Source organism: Myotis nattereri (assembly GCF_964212035.1).
Source record: "Myotis nattereri genome assembly, chromosome: 20".
Lineage (NCBI taxonomy): Eukaryota > Metazoa > Chordata > Mammalia > Chiroptera > Vespertilionidae > Myotis > Myotis nattereri.
In genome coordinates this window covers 11,748,204-11,771,733 of record NC_138096.1, presented here as the reverse complement: position 1 = coordinate 11,771,733, position 23,530 = coordinate 11,748,204, and the positions used below count along the sequence as shown (strand labels likewise).

At 45.3% G+C, this 23,530-nt stretch overlaps 1 protein-coding gene across 2 annotated transcripts in view; it reads left to right on the top strand.

Moving 5' to 3' along the window:
• PLD5 (phospholipase D family member 5) overlaps window positions 1–23,530 on the top strand; it is a gene marked incomplete at its 5' end in the record, with an annotated part of 172,983 nt that overhangs the window by 125,786 nt on the left and 23,667 nt on the right. For both annotated transcript variants that reach the window (XM_081114485.1, XM_081114486.1), the window contains one exon: window positions 6,598–6,725. In XM_081114485.1, coding sequence (XP_080970611.1) covers window positions 6,598–6,725 — 128 coding nt within the window. The remainder of the gene's footprint in view (window positions 1–6,597; window positions 6,726–23,530) is intronic.

The following is a 23,530-nucleotide window of genomic DNA, read 5'->3' as shown; positions in this document are numbered from 1 at the left end:
CTAAAAGAGCAGGTTGGATAAAGTGAAAACTAATGGCAAGGTGATATTTGACATCCAAATATAATAGTAGTTACATTAAATGTAAATTGTCTAAATTCTCCCACCAAAAGACAAAAGCTATCATGCCCAGATTGCGGGCTCGATCCCCAGCAGGGTCTGTGCAGGAGGCAGCCAGTCAGTGTTTCACTGCCTCTCCCATCAATGTTCTCTCTCTCCCTCTCCCTTCATATCGCTCTAAAAATCCATTTTTAAAAATCATAAACAAATAAATGTCAATTAATTTGAAGTTTTTCTTGCAATTTTCACACCGTATGACTATGAATAGAGTTTTTCATAGTGTGTTAAAAAGAAAGAAAAACACTGGGAGTTAGGGGAGGCCAGGGGATTGTCAAGGGCAGGAGGAAAAAAAAGGAGACATATGTAATACTCTTTGTAACGCTTTAAGCAATAAAACAATAAAAAAAAAAATTTACAAAAAGAAAGAAAAAAAAGAAAGAAAAGTTTAACCCCAAGAAAGTAAAAAGGACAAAATATCAAACATATGAGAAAATGAAATATCAGGGATTTAAAAAGATCATCATGCAGATATTCGAGACATTAAAGAGATCCTAAGAGGCTGTTACAAACAACCGTGTACCAATAAGTGTGAAAACTTGGGTGAAATAGACAGATGCCTTGAAAACTACCCAATAAACAGACATGGGAAGTAATGGGAAATGGAGTGTTCTCATGGAATGGCGGTAGGAATTACAGGATACTCTATGCAAAGCCATTAGCTTTGGTCTTGGCACAGAGGCTGCTCTTGATGGATGACTGTGTTACTAGAATAATCATAGATGGCAGAAACAAGGTCACGGAATCCCTGTGAGGAAGGAATGAACTATAGAGGCTCACAGGCCACTGGCATCGTTTTGTGAATATCAGGGGGAAATGGTATAAAAAACAGCTGTGTGGGATTTATAGGTTGAAGCAGAGCCCCTGCATGGATTAGATGTGGGAGGAGGAGATGGCAGGGTTGGTGCCCAGTGGTGAGAAACAGGAATGTCATTGCCCAGCCAGTGTGGCTCAGTGGTTGACCTTCAACCTACGAACCAGGAGGTCACGGTTCGATTCCCGGTCAGGGCACAAGTCTGGGTTGTGGACTCAATCCCCAGTGTGGGGCGTGCAGGAGGCAGCCAATCCAATTATTCTCCCTCATCATGGATGTTTCTATCTCTTTCTCCCTCTCCCTTCCTCTCGGAAATCAATATATTTAATAAAAAGAAAGGAACAGAAATGTCACAGGCAGGGGCAGGCACCACATTCTCTACCATTAAGTATGTTACACGGACATGAAAATATCTCTATATATCAAAGGCTACTATGCAAATTGTCCACTCGGAAGTTCGCCTGGGAGAGCAGGAGTTCGATCGCTTGCTGTGACGTGCGCTGACCACCAGGGGGCGGCACGGAACATGGCAGGCGACCAACGGCTGAGGCAGGGCACTGAGGTAGCCAGGGAAGGAGGAGGCGGGGAAGCCAGGCCTAGGGACCCTACCCTGCACAAATTTCGTGCACCAGGCCTCTAGTAGGTGAATAATATACCAGCAACAGTTCTGGAATGAATGCAGTGAACATAAAGGGAGGATGTGCACAACATTTCTGTTGCAGTTCTAACCTGAAAACCTGTTCATTTGTTCCTATAATAGCCTTGGAAATTAATAATAGCTGCCTTCATTCATGGCTGTAAGACGTTGATTAATTCTTTTGATGTTTCCCAGGCACCTTTTTCTTGAGTTTTAAATAACGGTGCCGCCAAGTCCAGGAAGTCACCTGTGAGCGTCTCTGTAATTAGATTGAAAAAGACCATTTGTCAGCTGGAAATGACAACTGGTATAAGAAAAGAACATTTTAAAAAAGAAAATCGTCTTCTGGTATTTTGCTTGCGGCCCCTCATTTTTACGTTTGGGGATTGATTAGAACTCCGGGAGTTTTTCGAAGACCTTAAAACTTCTGGAGACTCTGAAAAGAGAATCGGGCAACTGCAGTGGCCTGCTGGGAGATGGAGGTTCTGATACACACTTCGTATTCGACCTTATGTAAGAATTCTCATGATAACCAGAGCAGTCATACAGCACGTTTCCCCGGCCACATACGCAAGGGGGAAATCTTCAAAGAATGGATCAGCTGCCTCTGATCATTCTGATCATTAGAAATAAAAGTTTTGTCTTCATAGATTCTGCAGGAGGGCTCTGGCATAGGCAGGAATTCTGGGGCGTGACCATGAAGAGAGGGCCCCATGGAAAAGTTGCCCCCAGGCCAGGCAGGGCAGCCAGGCCGGGAGGGATGGTGTGTTGTAGGCATGTGGCTGGGGCTGAGCGCCCGTCCTCACTCCCACGCAGCAGCTGGAAACAGGAGGCCCCCTGCCTCCTGCCCTGTCGCCAGCCCCTCTGCTGTGAAAGTGTAACCGTGAAAATGAGGCAACAAATTGATAACCTGCCCACGAAGCCTTCTTGCCCCTGCCAAGGGCAGAAGATGTTTTTACCCGTTTTACCAGGTCCTGACTTTGATGTAAAATAGAAACCAATGTATGGCTCAGGGGTTGAGTGTTGACCTATGAACCAGGAGGTCACAGTTCCATTCCCAATCAGGTCACATGCCCGGGTTTCCGGCTCGATCATTGGTGTTTCTATCTCTCTATCCCTCTCCCTTCCTCTCTGAAATCAATGAAAATCTATTTAAAGAAAAAAAGATGGGACCAGGAAGAATTGCTCGATCCCCAATAAGGGGCGTGCCGGAGGCAGCCGATCAGTGATCCTCTCTCATCATGGATGTTTCTATCTCTCTCTCCCTCTCCCTTCCTCTTGAAATCAAGAAGCATGTATTTTTTAAAAATAGAATAGAAATCAACTCAGATGCCGACATGCCTAGGGAGGTGAACTCACAGGAACTTAGGGGAATTCGGGCAAACCCTGTCCTTGATACCTGGTTGGCTGCAAAGAACATTAAAGAGGAAAAACTCTCTGATTTCTCGGATGATTTGAGATTTCTCGGATGACTATCGAATTTGGAATGGATAACAGCTTTGTGACTTTTTTTCTCTAAGAGGGAGAATAAATGTTGAAACGTTTGGTTCTCAAAGCAACTGAAGTGTTGGGCATTTTGTTCAAGTCGCGTTAGAAAGTCCTGTCAAACTGCCTGCCCATTCCTTTGTGATGACTTTTGTTTGGAAGGGAGCCATAGTTTCGATTCCCGAAACCATATCTCCCACACATAAAAGGTATTTTCCTTTAGCTTCCTTCCTTCCCCTGGCTGGATCCTTCCGGATCGAATATGTTTGCTCAGAATTCGCCCTGGAAAATCCGCTGATTTCCTGTGGCCAGTTATTCAGAAAAGGAAAGGTAGACAGAGGGAGTAAGTGAAGGTGCTCTCTGCAAATACATTCACTCTTCATTCACTCAGGTATTTTCATTCACTCAGTGTATGAACCACTAAAACATTCATGGCACCGTGCAACTTGCTGGAATTAAAGAAACGAATAAAAACCAGCCCCTCAAAGATTTCCCCTGTTTTTTTGTGTGTGTCTGGTATTTTTTTCCCCATTTCTTTATTTCATTTCATTTCCTTGTATTCGTTTTTTAAATATGTTTTTATTGATTTCAGAGAGGAAGGGAGAGGGAGAGAGGGAGACAGAAACATCCATGATGCGAGAGAATCATTGATCGGCTGCCTCCCGCACGCCCCACACTGGGGATCGAGCCCCCAACCCGAGCATGGGTCCTGACCGGGAATTGAACCGTGACCTCCTGGTTCATAGGTCGATGCTCAACCCCCGAGCCATGCGGCGGGGCTCCTTGTATTCCTTTAGCTTTTGATTGGGGAGAGATTTTAATAGGGACTTCATCAGGAGTCCTTCCTGAGAGGCTCGTTTGTGAGAGCAACGCCTCTCCAGTGTCAGAATAAGTCAGATTGCTGTGCAGTTCTGGGCAGGAGGGAGGCTCAGCCTCAAAGCTAAAGTAGGAACCTCGAGTCTCAGCTTACTTACTAGCTGGGCGTGCAAGCCAGTCATTCCCTTTCGCAAGACTCCATCCCTGGCGCCCCGGTTAGCAGTCTCTAGGATCCTGGCGGGTAGACGCCAAAGAATGGGCAGGTTCTCTGTAACCTTTGTCATTCTTTGCAATAACGAGGAAAATGCTATACAAATACCAGGAAGCCTGTAACTGATTATCTCTGAACCCGTGAACGCAGAGCCATGCGGTCATGACAAGTGATTCTTACCCTTTGCTGTTTCCTTTCGCCTCCAAGCCGGTGGATTCCAAAAATGTTGCTAATTAACTTGACTAAACTGTGCTGGTCTTAGGACAGCTCCCAGAATGGGCTGGCTTGACCTTTGCGTTGCTCACACAGCTAATACATTCAGGAGAAGCCCCGGACTGATGAGAAGAGTTCCTGCCGCAAACTGCTTTCAGGAAAGATCTGAGCGCCTTTCCAGAAATCTGTAATTATTGATGCTGATGCATTTCCCTGTTAGACACACCAAAGCTGGCAATAAGCTCTTTTTTATGATACTCTTAGGGGCACATGCACATGTGATAAAATATTTTAAAACAAGCCCGGCCAGCGTGGCTCAGTGGTTGAGCATCGACCTATGAACCAGGAGGTCACTGTTCTATTCCCGGTCAAGGCACATGCCCGGGTTGCGGGCTCGATCCCCAGTGGGGGGCGTGCAGGAGGCAGCTGATCAGTGATTCTCTCTCATCGTTGATGCTTCTCTCTCTCTCTCTCCCTCTCCCTTTCTCTCCGAAATCAATAAAAATATTTTTTTTTAATAATAACAAGTAAGAACAAGACCATGGTAAAGACTGAATTCAGGATTGTGGCTGCATCAGAGGAGTGTGCTAGGGTATGGGATCAAATGTAAACTCACAAAAGCTTTAATGCAGGATTTCAGACTCGTGGGACTGTCAGCGTGCGGGCAGGCTCAGTGTTTGCTGTGGGGACTGCTCTGCATGTTAGCAGCAGCCTTGAACTCTACCCACCTGATGCTAATAGCGCTCCTCTCCCCAGTTGTGACAAACAAAAATGTCTCCAGATAGAACTCATGTCCCCCGGGGACAGGGGGACAAAATTGCCACTGATTGGGAAGCACTGCTTTAATAGATTGTTAAGCCCTGGCCGGGTTTCTCAGTGGTTAGAGCGCCAGCCTGCGGACCAGAGTGTCACTGGTTCAATTCCCAATCAAGGGCATGTACCTTGGTTGCAGGTTCCCAGCCCCAGCCAGGGTTGAGTGTAGGAGGCAGCCAATCAATGTGTCTCTCTCATGTCACTATTTCTCTCTCTCTCTCCCTCTCCCCCCCCCCCTCTCTCTCTCTCTCTCTCTCTCTCTTCCCCTCCCCCTCCCTTCCACTCTCTCCAGGAATCAATGGGAAAAATATCCTCAGGTGAGGATTTAACAAAAAAAAAAAAAAAAAGAATGGTTAAGGTTCTAGTTTTTAGAAAGATGGAACGTTCACAGGTGTCTATACGTATATGGTGCTTCCTAATTTTAGTTTACATATATCCTCTTGAATCTATAAATGTTTGGTCATAAAATTTATTGAAGCTGATGATAATATGCTTTCAATAGGTGGCTTTCTGGAAATAAAATTGCAGGTGGGATTTGTTTGATTTTCATGATGATAATCCACAGAGAATGTGGAACTTTATTTTATTCTTTTTTTACTTTTAACCACACGGTACTAGCGTACTTCCTCTTGTGTCATTCTGATGAGTATTTTGACAGGTTGCTTCTTTTAAATCTTTAAAATTTGGAACGTTTAATTGTGCAATTTGTGCAACTTGCTAAAAATTGCATGAGTTTTCAGGCTAGAGCTGAATATTTTTAGTCAAATATTAAATATATACAGGGTGTCCCCAAAAAGATATACACACATTTGAGTAATTATAGAGGCAGCGTTTATTACAATACACTTCATTTTCATTTAACAGCTATGTGGTTCCGTGGTTGAGCATCAACCTATGAACCAGGAGGTCAGGGTTCGATTCCTGGTCCAGTCACGTGCCTGGCTTGCGGGCTCCATCCCCAGTAGGGGGTGTCCAGGAGGCAGCTGATCAGTGATTCTCATTATTGATGTTTCTATTTTGCCCTCTCCCTTCCTCTTTGAAATATATATATATATATATATAGTATGTGTGTGTGTGTGTGTATACACATTTTTGGGGGGATATCTTGTATATATAAACATTGTGGGGCTTCTAGAATTATGTGTGCATAAAATAAAGTACAAAATTATCTGATTGATACCTTAAAAATAACAGTAAAGACACCGAATGCCCTCCAAAACCAGCTTAAATAACAAGTCATTTAGCCCGGCTGGCGTGGCTCAGTGGTTGAGCACCGACCTATACACCAGGAGGTGACGGTTGGATTCCCGGTCAGGGCACATGCCTGGGTTGCAGGTTCGATCCCCAGGCTGGGGCGCGCAGGAGGCAGCCGATGGATGATCCTCTCTCCCTGAATTGGGGTCCATGCACGGCACGAGGATTGGGGCGGTGGCTGACTGGTTGCTCGTTCGGGGCCTGGACGCGGAGGCTGACGGCATCTCCTTGAACTCCTAGGCGCCGAGGTGACCTACATGAACATGTCCGCCTACAACAAGGGCCGGCTGCAGTCCTCCTTCTGGATCGTGGACAAGCAGCACGTCTACATCGGCAGCGCTGGCCTGGACTGGCGGTCTCTGGGACAGGTAACCCTCCCGCGGCGCACGCACACACTAAGAGTTTTCTCAGCATCAAAACTGCCCCGTCCCTAAAGCACACAGTCACCTGCTGTGGTTGAGGGAAATCAGCCTGCAGCATTCATTATTATTTTTAAAAATATATATTTGTGTTGATTTCAGAAAGGAGTGGAGAGGGAGAGAGAGAAATGATGAGAATCATTGATCAGCTGCCTCCTACACACCTCCTACTGGGGGTGGAGCCCGCAACCCAGGCATGTGCCCTGACCGGGAATCAAACCTGTGACCTCCTGGTCCGTAGGTTGGTGCTCAACCACTGAGCCACACCAGCCGGGCTCATTGTTAATTGTAACTGTACTGTTTGATGAGGGTCACCTTTAGTTAATGTGGAATGCTAAGCCTTTCCGTGTGAGAATCATCTTATAAAAAAAAACTGCTTTAGGCTTTTGTAACATCAGATGCATTAGATTCTCTGGAGCAGGCCAGGGTGGAATTCCTGTTACTTAAACCTAAATTTCCAGGATCCGATTACGTAATCTACGAGATAGAGGAAAACAGTTACATTGTGTAGCATAGTATGTTTTAGAATAGGAATTTGTGTAATTCTTTTAATAAGTCTTAAGATGAAGATGTCATCTTTCTGTAAATAATCAATTTCAAATTTGAATTTTGAAAGTACACGTGAATGGTCATGTACTTTTCATGTAATTGTTTGTGTCCACATGATCCATGGTGATTACATCACCTTCTTCCCATTGGTCAACCGGTGGCAGGAAGTGCTGGATCATTGGTGCACAGGGAGACTTGCCCATCACCCGGGCACGGGCCCACACCTGCTACATTTTAGCTCAGCTCTGTAATAGTTAGGTGGAGGCAACCTTGGGTAGGTTGGACAAGGGCTGTAGTCTTGAATAAAATAATCTGCGTTGGTGGGAAATCTTTAAGCTGCCGGTGATTTGGGGCCATATGGGACGTCCTACCGAAATCTGCATCCCTCTGTTGGTTGTAAATTTAATAGCAGGGTAAACTTCACTTGGGTGGTGGGGGGGATTGGGAAGAGGCGAGTGGAAGAAATTTTTGCACCTTTTTTCCCCCAAAACACTACTATTTATGTGCTAGACACTGTGTGAATGGCGTTAAATATACTTCTTCATTTGTCATAGCAGCCTAAGGGTGGATGTCATTTCCATCTTCCCAATGAAGACGGTATCGGAAGATAAAAACTAGAATAGATTCTATTGTTGCTCTCCTCGCCTGTAAAATAGTAAAACGCTCTGTTTGCTCGGCTGGTCTTCAGATGGATCTCCGGGTGGTTGGGTCTATAATTAATTCAGTTGCGTTTTCGATGTGGTCATGGGAGGAGGCCAGCACAGCCCTGACCTGCTCCGCCATCTTGACTAGAACCTAGAGATAGTCCTTAAATCTTTAAAATATATCCTTATTGATTTCAGGGAGGAAGGAAGAGGGGGAGAGAGATAGGAACATCAATGATGAGGGAGAATCATGGATCGGCTGCCTCCTGCATGCCCCCTCCTGGGGATTGAGCCCACAGCCTGAATCCAACCTTGACCTCCTGGTTCATAGGTCAACGCTCAACCACTGAGTCACACCGGCTGGCTGGATCTTAGAATCTTTAGATTGATGGGTTAGTTGGCAGAATCTGCATCTTTCATTTTATTCCTGGCAATTTGGGAGTCAGGTATGAACCAGCCCGAAGTTGCCATGTTCTCATCTTTCTGCTGCTAAACCAAACTCAAAAACTAAAAGAAATCTCGTCTCTATTCTCGTAACAATCTTTCCTATTTTTCTGCTGGAAGAGACTCTATTCTTTGATAGGGGTGGAGAGGAGACAAAGCTGAGGAAGGAGAAGGATTTAAAACTCTTCTGGCCCTGGCCAGTTTGCTCAGTGGATAGAGCGTTGGCCTGCAGACTGAAGGGTTGCGGGTTCGATTCTGGTCAAGGGCACGTAGCTTGGTTGCGGGCTCAATCCCAGTCAGGTGCATGCAGGAGACAGCCAAGCTAGATGTGTCTCTCACATCCATGTTTCTCTTTCTCTCTCTCTCTCTCTCTCTCTCTCTCTCTCTCTCTCTCTCTCTCTTTCTCTCTCTCTCTCTGTCTCTCCCTCTCCCTTCCACTCTCTCTAAAAAATCAATGGAAAAAATGTCCTCAAGTGAAGATTAACAAAAATAAAATAAAATAAAACTCTTCTGCACGAACATTTCACATCCCATTAGCTGCCCTGCCTCTGTATGTTAACTGCTTACCTACTGGTGACTCCTCTTCCATCAACACCCACCCCTTCTCCTACTCCTGTACAGGCTTATGCACAAACGCTGTCTCCTACCTGGTCCGCCCCTTCCCTATAGTTCTTCCTGTCTGGGACAATGTTCTTGCACTTAATCATTCATCTTGAATTAGTTCCCCTTTTGGCTGCGCCGGACTGTGGGGTTTTTCTCGCTCTGCCCAGCAGGAGCCCTGCATTGGAACAGAATTTAATGGGAGCAGAGTTGTGTGTGAAGCTAACAGTGACATGAAGCATTATGATACATTTCCCAAGTGTCAAACTCAGCCTACATCAGCAGCCTGATATTTTGAGAAGTTTTCTAGTGAAATCAGATTATTGCCTTTGATGTATGGAGAAATAATAAAACTAATAAAAATACCAGCTTCAGTGTATGGAGGGATTTCTCTATACCAGGCATTCTTCTAAGCAATTAAAGAGTATGAACTCATTTAATATTTACAATAACCCGTTCTTGTAAATACCTTCATCTCTTTATTTCACAAAGGCAGGAGCCGAGACACAAATAAGTAACATACCCAAGGTCACCTTCCCGGAAATGTCAAAGCTAGAATTCATACTCAGACAATCTAGCTCCAAACCCCTCCCTCTTACTTCCCTGCTAATAATTTTTAAAAGTAAATTATTTATGAAAAATCATTTTTCTTTCATGATGTTGCTTGCTGTGATACCAAGCTGTTAGATTTTCTTTCTCACATACTTTTCTTTAAGAAAAGCTAACGCTAATCTGTAATACTTTCAACCAAAAAGATTCATTTAAGAAAAGAAGAGAAAATCTAACACTATTTGTTTAAAACAAAAAAACCTTCGCTCATTCACATCTTCCTGATTCCAAACCTATTGTGACATCACAGCCATAGAATGACACCTTTGCTCAGTACTTGAGTTCTTGATCTCAATCAACCTCTGGGTTGAATTCCCAAGACTAGGAAGTCAATATGTTTGTGCATCTGCATTCCTGTCCTCCGGGGTTCAGGGTGACCCCTAGAATCCACGGCCACGGGAGCTTGTGGGAGAAAAAGTACCACATGAGGGTCAGGATTGGGGACTCTCCGAAGCTCCTAACGACACCATGGAGGAAACACCACCACCACAATACGACACCAACAAAGCGAATGGAAGAGTAGCTAGTTTGTGAGGTAGAAAGAAAAAGGCACCACAGTCCTCACACCACAGGCTCTGGCGGCGTGGTTCTCAAATAGGAGACGCTGAGGAAGAAAACGTGAAAATCATGTTTTAAGAAAAAGTTACTAGTTTTTTAAAAATATATTTTTATTTATTTCAGAGAGGAAGGGAGTGGGAGAGAGTTAGAAACATCCATGATGAGTATCATTGATCAGCTGCCTCCTGCACACCCGCTATGGGGATCAAGCCCGCAACCCGGGAATGTACCCCAGCGGGGAATCGAAGCGTGACCTCCTGGTTCATAGGTCGATGCTCAGCCGCTGAGCCATGCCAGCCGGGACTACACCTACTTTAACGAGTGCTTTAAATGCATTGATGCCGAACCCGTTTGGCTTAGTGGATAGAGCGTCGGCCTGTGGACTCAAGGGTCCCAGGTTCGATTCCGGTCAAGGGCATGTACCTTGGTTACGGGCACATCCCCAGTGGGGGGCGTGCAGGAGGCAGCTGATCGATCTCTCTCATCGATGTTTCTAACTCTCTATCCCTCTCCCTTCTTCTCTGTAAAAAATCAATAAAATATATTTTAAAAAAATGCATTGCTTTTCAAACTGGATTGTAAACATTTTGTGGGTTTATGTCATTTTTTCCCCAAACTCTGCCATGATTAGCACAGTGCTCTGACTACTGTAGACATGCAGTGACTGTCTGTTGATGATCTTTAACCCACGAGCACTGGCTTGCCAGCTGTGCAGTTGTTCTGTGGCTAAGGAGACAGGCCCTTCAGGCACCAGCTTCGGAATCACATATTGTTCTTAAGGCAGCACGTTGTGGTGAAAGGACCATAGTGACCTAGCATCTCCCCAGCCCAACCCCCAAGCCTGTGCCTCCGTGCTCTCATCTGTGAGAGGGGAGGGTGAGACCTCCATTTCTGGAGATGGGTAGGTTTTAAGGAATATGGGACCCAAGAAATTTACCATGAAAAGTAACTCATGGCCCACCAGGTTTGATGAATGTTGGATACTCAGCCCTCTTAGAGTCACAAAGCCCCATAGCATGTGAAGAGCTCTAAGGAATCTGACAGAGGAAACAGAGTTAGTTAGTTACTTAGTTAGTTAGTTAGTTAGTTAGTTAGTTGTTATTTTGCTAATCCTCACCGGAGGATAATTTTCCATTGACTTTTAGAGAAAGTGGAAGGAAGGGGGAGAGACAGAGGGAGAGAAACATCGATGTGAGAGAGACATCGATGTGAGAGAGACATCGATTGGTTGCCTTCCACACACGCCCCAACCAGGGCCAGGGATCGAACCTGCAACCAAGGTACGTGCCCTTGACCAAAATCGAACCCAGGACCCTTCAGTCCTCTGACCGACGCTCTATCCACTGAGCCAAACCAGCCAGGGCAGTGAGGAAACATATTTAAATTAAACCCAGTTTGTCAATCATAGGGTGTATGAAGTCCTTTCCTCATATAGTGACCATCACTCTCCCACTGAAATACCAGTTCCGAGATGAAAAGCTTCAGTGATTCTAGATACCCAGCCATTCCCTCCGTGCCCAGGCTGCAGGAGAAGGTCTGGGCAGGTGGCTCAGCCGCTGTGGCCCATCCCAGGTGGCTGCGTGGTCCCACCACCAGCCCAGCGCTGCAGGCAGTCACCGGAAGTAACTCCTCCTACTGAGCTGGAGTTGGTGCAACCCAAGAGCCGGCCTGTTTTACTATTGATCGTTTAGGTCTTTTCCACTAAAACTGGACTAAGATTAAAATACACATTAACAGGGTTTAAATGGCATATTCCTGTGTGTTCAATCATTTAAAAATATTATTTAAAAATCTCCCCCATTCCATAATTGTCAGATTCTTGCGATCAATGAACCTATTGAACCTTCAACACCAAGCTAATCATTCATTTAAAAGGGTATGTTGAGAAAATTATAGCCCTAGCCGGTTTGGCTCAGTGGATCGAGCATCAGCCTGCAGACTGAATGGTCCCAGGTTTGATTCCAGTCAAGGGCACATGCCCCCGAGTTGTGGGCTCAACCCCCAGTGGGGGCCGTGCAGGAGGCAGCCAATCAATGATTCTCTCTCATCATTGAGGTTTCTATTTCCTTCTTCCTCCCTCTGAAATCAATAAAAATATATTTTTTTAAAAAAACTGGAAGGAAATGAAACGGGAGAAACATGGCGAAGCTGCCTCCCGGTGACTGGTGGACCATGAGGCATGCTCAGGGGAAGCAGTGGGCATTATCCAGCACCTGGGGCTGGGCCCACGGGGAGAACGACCGTGCTGTCAGCAGACATGGGGACTGTCTAGGAAGGGGCAGTGCTGGTGTCTGGGGGCAGGGGGAGCAGCGGTTGGCTGCTGCTGATGCTTTTTGTCTAAGAGCTTGAGCACCTGAGTAGTAAGGGTCCTTGGTTGGCCCTACAGCTGCTGATGTCATCACAGCTGCTGTTTCTGTCCATAACCATTGTGTGGGATGTTAAGGCGAGTGGCACTCCCTAGACCAGTGGTCGGCAAACCTAGGCTCGCGAGCCACATGTGGCTCTTTGGCCCCTTGAGTGTGGCTCTTCCACAAAATACCAAGTGTGGGTGCACACGTACAGTGCGATTGAAACTTCGTGGCCCATGCGCAGAAGTCGGTTTTCGGCCTGGGTGAGTCTATTTTGAAGAAGTGGCGTTAGAAGAAGTGGGGGGTGTCGGTCGGTCAGGCGGGCCGCGGGATATACGCAGAGCAGGGGAGGTACATTGTTTTGAGGTGTGTTCACTGAGGTCGACCCCTTCCAACTCTCCCATCCACACTCGTCTATCTGAAACAGGTATACAAGTCGAGTGTGGATGGGAGAGTTGGAAGGGGTCGACCTCAGCGAACGTACCTCAATCAGATGGAGGATGTTTTTAGCAAAGGCCAGCTTAGGAGTCCCCTAATGAAGTTAGTAACAATGTACCTACCTATATAGTTTCAGTTTAAAAAATTTGGCTCTCAAAAGAAATTTCAATCATTGTCCTGTTGATATTTGGCTCTGTTGACTAATGAGTTTGCCGACCACTGCCCTAGAGAAGCCTGATTTCTTTCAAACCTTCCTAGGGGTTGAAGTCATAGCCGCACATCAGCCATCAGAAAAGACACTAAGACTTGAGGAGTCTTTGATTCCCTCTTCTTGTCTTTCTTTTTTTTAATATATTTCTATTGATTTCTGAGAGGAAAGTAGAGAGGGAAAGAGAGAGAGAAACATCAACAATGAGAGAGAATCATTGATCAGGTGCCTCCTGCTCGCCCCACACTGGGGATCGACCCCAAAACCCAGGCATGCGCTCTGACCAAGAATCAAACCGTGACCTCCTGGAGCATAGGTTATGCTAAACCATGGAACCATACTGGCTGGGCTGTTTTGTTTTATTTTTATTTGTTAATATATTTTTATTGATTTCAGAAAGGAAGGGAGAAGGAGCGAGAGATAGAAACATCAATGAGAGAGAATCATTGATCAGCTGCCTCCTGCTCGCCCCCTACTGGGGATTGAGCCCGCAACCCGGGCGGGTACCCTTGACCAGAATCGAACCCAGGACCCTTCAGTCCACAGGCCAATGCTCTGTCCATTGAGCTAAGCCAGCTAGGGCTTGTTTCATTTTTAATATTGAGGTAAAACTCTATAGGCAAAGCTCATTAAATATATACATACAGATTTCATTTCCTTCAACAAACATTTATTTTAAATGTTTCACTGGATTTCTTTGAGGGCTTAGCCCTCAGAAATGCATTTATCTTAACGACTATATTTAAAGAGATTCGTGTAGGTGAATTTTCCTGCCCCATTTTTCTTACTTCGCGCCTTTCACATTTTAATTGGGAAAAATTGGAATGTATTGACTTGATACAATGACTGGCGAGAATGCGCCCATAAATCATTCTTCCTACTTCAAGTGTTACAGCTCCAGCATCCATTATAATTAGCTGTCACTTCCGCCCTTTATTGTTGAAGTCACCAAAATGTAGCTGTCATATTTATCAAAACCTTTTCTGAAGTTCAGCTCCCACAGCAGCTGTGAGGAAAATTACCTCCGTTGCCTGGTACCTTTGTAACGTGGCCTCCTTAACCCCCACCCACGTGCTGCCAACTGCTTCTATGTTGTTTTAGCCGAAGTTGATTGTGCCGTATCTGGACCTTAAGAACTGCCTAAAAACACTCTTCTGTTCCTGATTGCCCACACACTGGATGTTTGTTCTACGAGTGGTGGACATGAGTTGCATTCTCAGAGTGCTGTGGGAGAAATTTTGCTTAAGGATAAAGCAACATTAAAATAAGCCAGCCCCAGCTGGTTTGGCTCAGTGGATAGAGCAGTGGTCGGCAAACTCATTAGTCCACAGAGCCAAAAGCAACAGTACAACGATTGAAATTTCTTTTGGGAGCCAAATTTTTTAAACTTAAACTGTATAGGTAGGTACATTGTTATGAACTTCATTAGGGGACTCCTAAGCTGGCCTTTGCTAAAAACGTCCTCCATCTGATGGAGGTACTTTCGCTGAGGTCGACCCCTTCCAACTCTCCCATCCACACTCGTCTTGTATACTTGTTTCGTCTATCTCCTTTCGTTCATCCTCTCTATATGTCCAAACCATCTCAACATACCTTTCTCAATCCTCGACACTACATCTTCTTTCACTCCACAACGTTCCCTAAAATTAACTTAATAAACTTTACTTAAAGTTTTGTGTTTTTTTTAATATATTTTTTATTGATTTTTTACAGAGAGGAAGGAAGAGAGATAGAGAGCCAGAAACATCAATGAGAGAGAAACATCGATCAGCTGCCTCCTGCACATCTCCCACTGGGGATGTGCCCGCAACCCAGGTACATGCCCTTGACCGGAATCAAACCTGGGACCCCTCAGTCCGCAGGCCGACGCTCTATCCACTGAGCCAAACCGGTTTCGGCTACTTAAAGTTTTTTTGTTTTGTTTTTTTTGTTTTTTAAATATATTTTATTGATTTTTTACAGAGAGGAAGGGAGAGAGATAGAGAGTCAGAAACATCGATGAGAGAGAAACATCGACCAGCCGCCTCCCGCACATCCCCCACTGGGGATGTGCCCGCAACCCAGGTACATGCCCTTGACCGGAATCGAACCTGGGACCCTTCAGTCCGCAGGCCAACGCTCTATCCACCGAGCCAAACCGGTTTCGGCTAAAGTTTTAAGTCAACTTCGCACTGTACGTGTGTGCCCGCAAGTGGTATTTTGTGGAAGAGCCACACTCAAGGGGTCAAAGAGCCCCATGTGGCTCGCGAGCCGGTTTGCCGACCATTGGGCTAGAGTAATATATGTGTAACTTGGATATTAGTGAAGTTTCAAAAATTTTTTAGAATATGTTTTTATTGATCTCAGAGAGGAAGGAAGAGGGAGAGGTAGAAACATCAGTGATGAGAGAGAGTCATTGGTCGGCTACCTCCTGCACGCCCCCCTCCTGGGGATCGAGCCCACAGCCTGGACGTGTGCCCTGACCGACCGGGAATCAAACCGTGGCCTGCAGGTTCATAGGTTGACGCTCAACCACTGACCCACGCCAGCCGGGCAAGATTTAAAATTTCTGATAAGAAACCACCTGACCCTAATACTTCATCACAAATGTCACCTCTTTTAAGCCTCCATTATAAGAAGGGGATGATGTGCTTACGCGTATGTTTGTTTTTCCCTCAAGAAAGATGTGGAGCCCTAACCGGTTTGGCTGAGTGGATAGAGCGTTGGCCTGCACACTGAAGGGTCCCGGGTTCGATTCCGGTCAAGGGCATGTACCTTGGTTGCGGGCACATCCCCAGTAGGAGGTGTGCAGGAGGCAGCTGATCGATGTTTCTCTCTCATCGATGTTTCTAACTCTCTATCCCTCTCCCTTCCTCTCTGTGAAAAAGCAATAAAATATATTTTTTTTAAAAAGATGTGGAAAGAGGATGGGTCTTTGAGCTGGTAAAGCATGAGTCCAGATTGCCTCCATGCCCACGACTAAACTGTGTAACCTTTGAAAGCCTCAGTTTCCTGATCTGTAAAGTGGTGATTTCGCTACTTTATGGCGGTTTTGCTAAGGTGGCATGACATTCAATGAGGAAATACAGAAAGGACTAAGTAGCTTCTCCATAACTAGTTCTCTCCCTCTCTTTCTCCTTCTGAAAATTCATAAAACACCCTGTCTTTCTCGTGTTGCCTGTATTTTGCCTTCTGCTTTAGCTGCTGGTGAGTTTTTCATTTCTCAGCTTTCCCTTATGAAGGACAGTGGCCATACCTTATGTGTTTTTTAGTTCCTTACAGGAAATAGACCAGCACATAGTCTATCACATCTAATCACCTGGGATATTAAAATCGAATGCATATTTTATTAAAAATACTGGAGGGTATCCGTTACAGGGCAACTGACAAGAAACCGATCCTATCGCGCTTTCCTCCACACGCTGCTTCCGATGTGGCTAACGCAGTGGGACTGTCACCAGCCGCCTGGTTAGGAGGGCTCACCCTGAGTGGTGCCGACAGATGCTGGCTCCGCAGCGTCATTGAGAAGCAAGAGTAAAAGAATCTCGAGTTAAATTTAAAATGCCATCCTTCTAAAAAGTGAGAAGCAGAGAGCCTTTTTCTTCTCATTCTCTTTTCACTGATATAGCCAGGGTGGCTTATATTAGAAAATAAGAGAGACCCACTCAAGTTCCAATTAGAGGAGTTAAGAGACCCTTATGGGCCCTGAAAATGAGTCTCTGACAATAAGCAGTTTTCTTCCATAACATCTCTTTGCTCCAGGCCAGCCTGCGGAGCTGCCTTATCATTGTTCTGTCTTACCTGAAAACTAGAGGCCCAGTGCATGAAATTCATGCACCGATAGGGTCCCTAGCTGCTGCCAGTCAGGGCCTCCCTTCCCCAGCTGCCAACTGCTGGCTGGGGCCTTCCTTCATTTCGTGCTGCCCCCTGGTGGTCAGTGCAAGTCATAGTGAGTGATCGAACTCCCGAGGGTACACTTTGCATATTAGGCTTTTATATAGATAGAAGATAAAGCAGACTCTTGTTTATGGCCATCAAAAAGAGCTGCAAGTATCCTTCTGCCCGCCTACTCCAACAGACACTGAAATGATGAGAACACGAGGAAGTCAGTTTGTTTTATCAAGTTTAGAATTCTCCTAAATAATACATACAGCTAATTATTCAGTTTTAGGAGATTCCCAGCTGATGCACTGATCCCTGCTTTGATCCCGCCTCCTTCTCCCTTTCACTCTTTATTTTTTTGACATTTTGTAGAAGCACCCAGCTTGCAGTAGGTCCATTGCATTTGGCAAACGAAGCCTTATTCTTTATGATGACTGCATGGGGCTTGGCTGCTCTGATGGGATGGGGCCAGTTCATTCATTTCAGGAACACACTGTGATGAATGGATTCCAAATAAGATAAAGGTAGGCAGCCAGCTGTCTCGGTAAATTACCATTGTTTCCTGCAGTGTGGTCCCGGGTAAGTCAGTTAAACGCCTTTGCTTAAGAAGCCTGCTGCAAGTGAGAGAAGAAAAGTAGGAATCAGGAGAGGGAGCCCTAGGGCTTGGTAAGGAAGTTCTTGCACCCACTCTAGGCTTTAACTTTTGAATCTTATCTGTTGATGATTTCCTTTCATCCCAAGAATCCATTCCTGCCCTGGCCAGTTTTTCTCAGTGGATAGAGCGTCGGCCTGTGAACTGAAGGGTCCCAGGTTCGATTCTGGTCAAGGGCACATACCTGTGTTGCGGGCTCGATCCCCTGTAGGGCACGTGCAGGAGGCAGCCAATCGATGATTCTCTCTCATCATTGATGTTTCTCTCTCTCTCCCTCTTCCTTCCTCTCTGAAATCAATAAAAATACATTTTTTAAAAAAAAAAAAAAGGAATCCAGCCCTAACTGATTTGGCTCAGTGGATAGAGTGTCGGTCTGCGGTCCGAAGGGTCCCGGGTTCGATTCTGGTCAAGGGCATGTACGTTGGTTGAGGGCGCATCCCCAGTAGGGGATGTGCAGGAGGCAGCTGATCGATGTTTCTCTCTCATCGATGTTTCTAACTCTCTATCCCTCTCCATTCCTCTCTGTAAAAAAATCAATAAAATATATTTTAAAAAAATAATAAAGGAATCTATTCCTGCTATCCCATAAAAATAGCAAAGTACTTGTTCATGTAAGAACATCCAAACCTTTTTTTTTTTTTTTTAATGTATAGCCCTGACTGGTTTGGCTCAGTGGATAGAGCGTCGGCCTGTGAACTGAAGTGTCCCAGGTTCGATTCCGGTCAAGGGCACGTACCTTGGTTGCGGGCACATCCCCAGTAGGGGATATGCAGGAGGCAGTTGATTGATATTTCTCTCTCATCGATGTTTCTAACTCTCTATTCCTCTCCCTTCCTCTCTGTAAAAAATCAGTAAAATATATTTTTTTAAATGTTTTAAAAATATATTTTAAAAAAATGCATAGTCCAGCTGGTATGGCTCAGTGGTTGAATGCCGACCTATGAACCAGGAGGTCACCTTTCGGTTCACAGTCAGGGCACATGCCCGGTTGCAGGCTTGGTCCCCAGTACAGGGTGTGAAGAAGGCAGCTGATCCATGATTCTCATCATTGATGTTTCAATCTCTCTCTCCCTCTTCCTGTCTAAAATTTTTTTAAAAAATTTTAATTATAGAAGAGTTTATTAGAATTTATGGGAGTCAAACTGAAGACCTGCCCAAAAGTGTGACCTCATGGAACTGAGAAAATGCCCCAGAAAATGGTAGTTTGGCAGCCCTTTTCATGCATTTAGAATCAAAGCAGGGAATGTAAGGAAGATTACATGAAATCCATTGGTGATGGATTAAAGAGGCTGGAGAAAGCAAGGCAGACCACTGCCAGTGATTGGATAAACAGTAAAATGGAGAGACGCATACTTCTTTTACATCTCATATTTACAATAAATAGGGACGGTATCCAGGCAACCAGATCATGTGCTCCCTTGGGGGGGGGGGGGGGTTACGCCTCTGAGGGGTCTGGAAAAGAGGATTAGTCTGTTTTTTCCAGGGCATGTTAACATAGATGCACAAGAACAATGGACAGGACTCTCTCTTTTTTAAAAATATATTGATTTCAGAGAAGACGGGGGAGAGAGAGAAACATTAATGATGAGAAAGAATCATTGATCATCTGCCTCCTGCATGCCCCCTGCTGGGGATCAAACCCACAATCCGGCCTTGTGCCCTGGACCGGAATCGAACCCAGGACCCTTGAGTCTGCAGGCTGACTGATGCTCTATCCATGGAGCCAAACCAGCTAGGGCCGACAGGGCTCCTTAAGGCCAAAATTAACATTTTGCTAAGACAGTTATAGGGCTGGGGCATGACTAGCCACCATGACCTGCCTGGTTAGGAATTTATGATCAGATCATCCTGGGAGGTTTCTTTCGGTCACTGAGCTTGTCAGACCTGTCACGGGGGCCCCTGAGCTTGTCAGATTTGCCACAGAGCCCCTCTTTTGTTCACAAATGTAAATGCTGCCTGGCCTTTTGTACCCAGTCTCACTTTTTTCTGACATTCTCGCTTTTGTTTTGACAGTGCAATGGGAGTTGAGTCCCAACAGTGAGGAGTAAGCAGTTTCAAACTTCGCGTTTTAAAATCTCTTGGATTATACTGGTAACTTCTCAGAGCCAGAGGGTAACTTAGGGCTGCGTTTCCCAAACCCTTCACTGAGGCACCCTGGATTTAAGTTTTCAAGGAAAAGACAGAAAATCTATTGGTCTGGTCACAGCAAAAGTTACTCCCTCAACGTAGTTCGTCGTTTCCACGTTGTTGGTGAAGCTAGGTTTTTGGTGGGTGCTCTGATGAAAAGCAAGTGCTTTTTTTGTGGAACAGGAAGTAAGGCTGTGCCCGGTGTGAGTCCGAGTTTTGAGTTGTGCCAAACAGATGCACACATCCCATTAAGAATGATTGTGGCCCGGCAGGCGTGGCTCAGTGGTTGAGCCTCAACCTATGAACCAGGAGGTCACAGTTCCGGTCCTGGTCAGGGCACAGGCCCAGGTTGCAGGCTCCATCCCCAGTAGAGGGCATGCAGGAGAATCAACTTAAATGATTCTCTCTCATCATTGATGTTTCTCTCTCTCTCTCCACCCCTTTCCCTTCCTCTCTGAAATCAATAAAAATATATTTATAAATAATATGCTAATTAGACCGGGTGACCGAACATCTTCCAGACATCCTTCTGGACTTCCTTCCGGACAGTTAGGGGGCGACCAGGCAGGCAGGCAGGCAGGCGAGCGGTTAGGAGCCAGCGGTCCCAGATTGCGAGAGGGATGTCCGACTAAACCTGATTGGAGAGGGTGCAGGCCAGGCTGAGGGACCCCCCCCCCCGCCCCCGTGCACGAATTTCATGCACCGGGCCTCTAGTAATGATGATAAATAATTATTGTTATTTGGGAGTGAAAAAATTATTTTTTTAATTTATGGGTACCGTTTTTTTAAAACTACTAAGTTGTTAGTACATCAGTGAAAATGAAGTGATTTGGATCTAACTATTTAATAAATCAAACTCTTCGGTGTTTCTTTTGGCCTAGGAGTTCTGTGCAACAACTGTTGAGACATTAAGGGTCCTGTGATCTGAGAAAATTTGGGAAACTCTGCCTTAATGTTCCGCTAGTCCAACTAGTCTAGATGTTTATTTGATGGCATTAGAAATATTTAAAAAGGCTGGGCCGGTGTGGCTCAGTGGTTGAGCATCAACCCATAAACCAAGAGGTCATCGGTTCGATTCTCAGTCAGGGCACATGCCTGAGTTGCGGGCTGGATTCCCAGTAGGGGGTGTGCAATAGGCAGCAGATCGATGATGTTTCTCTCTTTCTTAAAAAAAATATATTTTATTGATTTTTTTACAGAGAGGAAGGAAGAGGGACAGAGAATCAGAAACATCAATGAGAGAGAAACATTTAATCAGCCGCCCCCTGCACACCCCCCACTGGGGATGTGCCCGCAACCAAGGCACATGCCCCTGACGGGAACCGAACCCTGGACCCTTCAGCCCACAGGCCAACGCTCCATCCACTGAGCCAAACTGGCCAGGGCTGTTTCTCTCTTATTGATGTTTGCATTTCTCCATCTCCCTTCCTCTGTCTCCAAAAAATAATAAAAACATATTTTAAAATATTTATTTTTTTAGCCCTGACTGGTTTGGCTCAGTGGATAGAGTGTCGGCCTGCAGACTGAAGGGTTCCAGGTTCGATTCCAGTCTAGGGCATGTACCTTGGTTGCAGGCACATCCCCAGTAGGGGACGTGCAGGAGGCAGCTGATTGATGTTTCTCTCTCATCAATGTTTCTGACTTTCTATCCCTTTCCTTTCCTCTCTGTAAAAAATCAATAAAATATTTTAAAATATTTATTTTTTTAAATATGTTTTTATTTCAGAGAGGAAGGGAGAGCGAGAAAGAGATAGAAATATCAATGATGAGAGAGACTCATTATCAGCTGCCTCCTGCAGACCCCACACTGGGGATCGAGCCCACAACCCAGGCATGTGGTTTGACCAGGAATCGAACCATGATCTCCTGGTTCACAAGTCAGTGCTCAACTGCTGAGCCATGCCAGCAAGGCACTATTTTAAAATATTTAATAAGGAATGATATTTTAATTTAAAAACTTAAATTATAATAAAGCCAAACATGCTATAGTTTATAACATATGAGAAGATCGGTGACTTCTGGATAAGGTCAGTTTTAGTACTTATTTTCTAAAGTCTGTTATCATTTTTGTTTCATTTTATAATAACACACATTCTGCAACATGGCAACAGCTTGTAATTCTGTGGAGATTACATTGTGACTTGAGTGGTAATGCATTCCAAGCCGGCAGCATATTATGAACACCCTGCTCTATAAGCAGAGAGAATCATTGCAATGGCATCTTGTCTTGCTGAAAAACCTATACTTGTAAACAGCCTGGGCAATTCATCGTCATCTAGGTCAGTATCTAGGAAGAAAAAGATGGTCTCAAAATGGGTTCATGAAGAAGAATTCCCGTTGTCCTAGGTCCATTTTTCTCCAGGACAGAGTGGTGACCCTCAGAGCTAAGAGAAACAGCAAGGGGAGCGTTTATTTTCAACTAAGATACCGGATTGCATTGCATCGGGACCTACGGAGTTGGGATGAGTGGGTTCTCTCTGAGCTGAGCCGGGCATTGGAAGTTGGCACACGGGCTAGGCGAGGGCACCGGTAACATTTGCACAAAGGGAGAGCAGCTGGGGTTTGTAATGAATATATTTGTCAGGTCTATGATGTGGACGATCACAATAGCATTTCAGTACATAGAGATTGGATAGTGAGTCTAGGTGAAGCTGGATAGACTTCAACTTGGAAAGCTGGTTCCAAGCATTAGTCAGCACCAAGGAGAGCTCCAGGGTACGTTTGTCCTCCGTTCACCTGTTTGATCGAGTTGCAGGCTGCTGACGAACACCTATTTCGAGATGTGAGCACGCCCTGGCAGCGTGGCTCAGTGGTTAAGCACTGACCTATGAACCAGAAGGTCACAGTTCAATTGCCAGTCAGAGCACCTGCCCCACCTCCAGATACTATCACATTGGGAATTAGGCTTCAAAATAGGAATTTTGGGGAAACACAAACATTCGGCCCATGGCATATTTTACATATTGATGGGGTTTGGAATATAAAGGTCTGTGCATCTGCTGAGTCGGTGAATGTGCACTAAGCGGTCCATTCCATATAAATTTATCTCAGAGGTGACCAATAAAAAGCAAAGAAAAGCATAAGAAAATGTTGAAGGGAAAATAAAAGAAAAGCCCGACTATTTTGGCCGATTATATCTGTCACCTCCCTTCTGCCCAGACAGCAGTGGGGCTGTCTTGACTTCAAAATGCATCTTTCCCATCATCTGTGGCATATTGATAGTTACCAGACTATAGTCTCAGCAGAAAATATCCATTAAGCCAATACCTAAAAATCTGAAATTTATTTTCATCAGTGACATGTTTCTATTACTCTGGTATTATAAAAGACTAGAGGCCCAGTGCACAGATTCGTGCACTGGTTGGATCCCTCAGCCTATTTTTTTAATTTATTGATTTCAGAAACCGGCTCTCCGACATCCCCCGAGAGGTCCCAGATTGCGAGATGGTGGTTCCCCGGGTGACGAACCCCAGAATCGGGCTCCCTCCTCTCTGGTTCCGGGTGCATCACCCGAGAACTGCAGCTGCGAAGTCATGGCAGCTCAGCAGCTTCCATGTTGAGCGTCTGCCCCCTGGTGGTCAGTGCGCATCATAGCTACCGGCCAGTCGGACGGTCGCTTGATTGGTCATTTGGGCTTTTATATATATAGATATGCATATTTGGATTTTTGTCCCAAATAGTATAGTCTTTGTGTTCAACCAAGGGCTTTCTTTAAA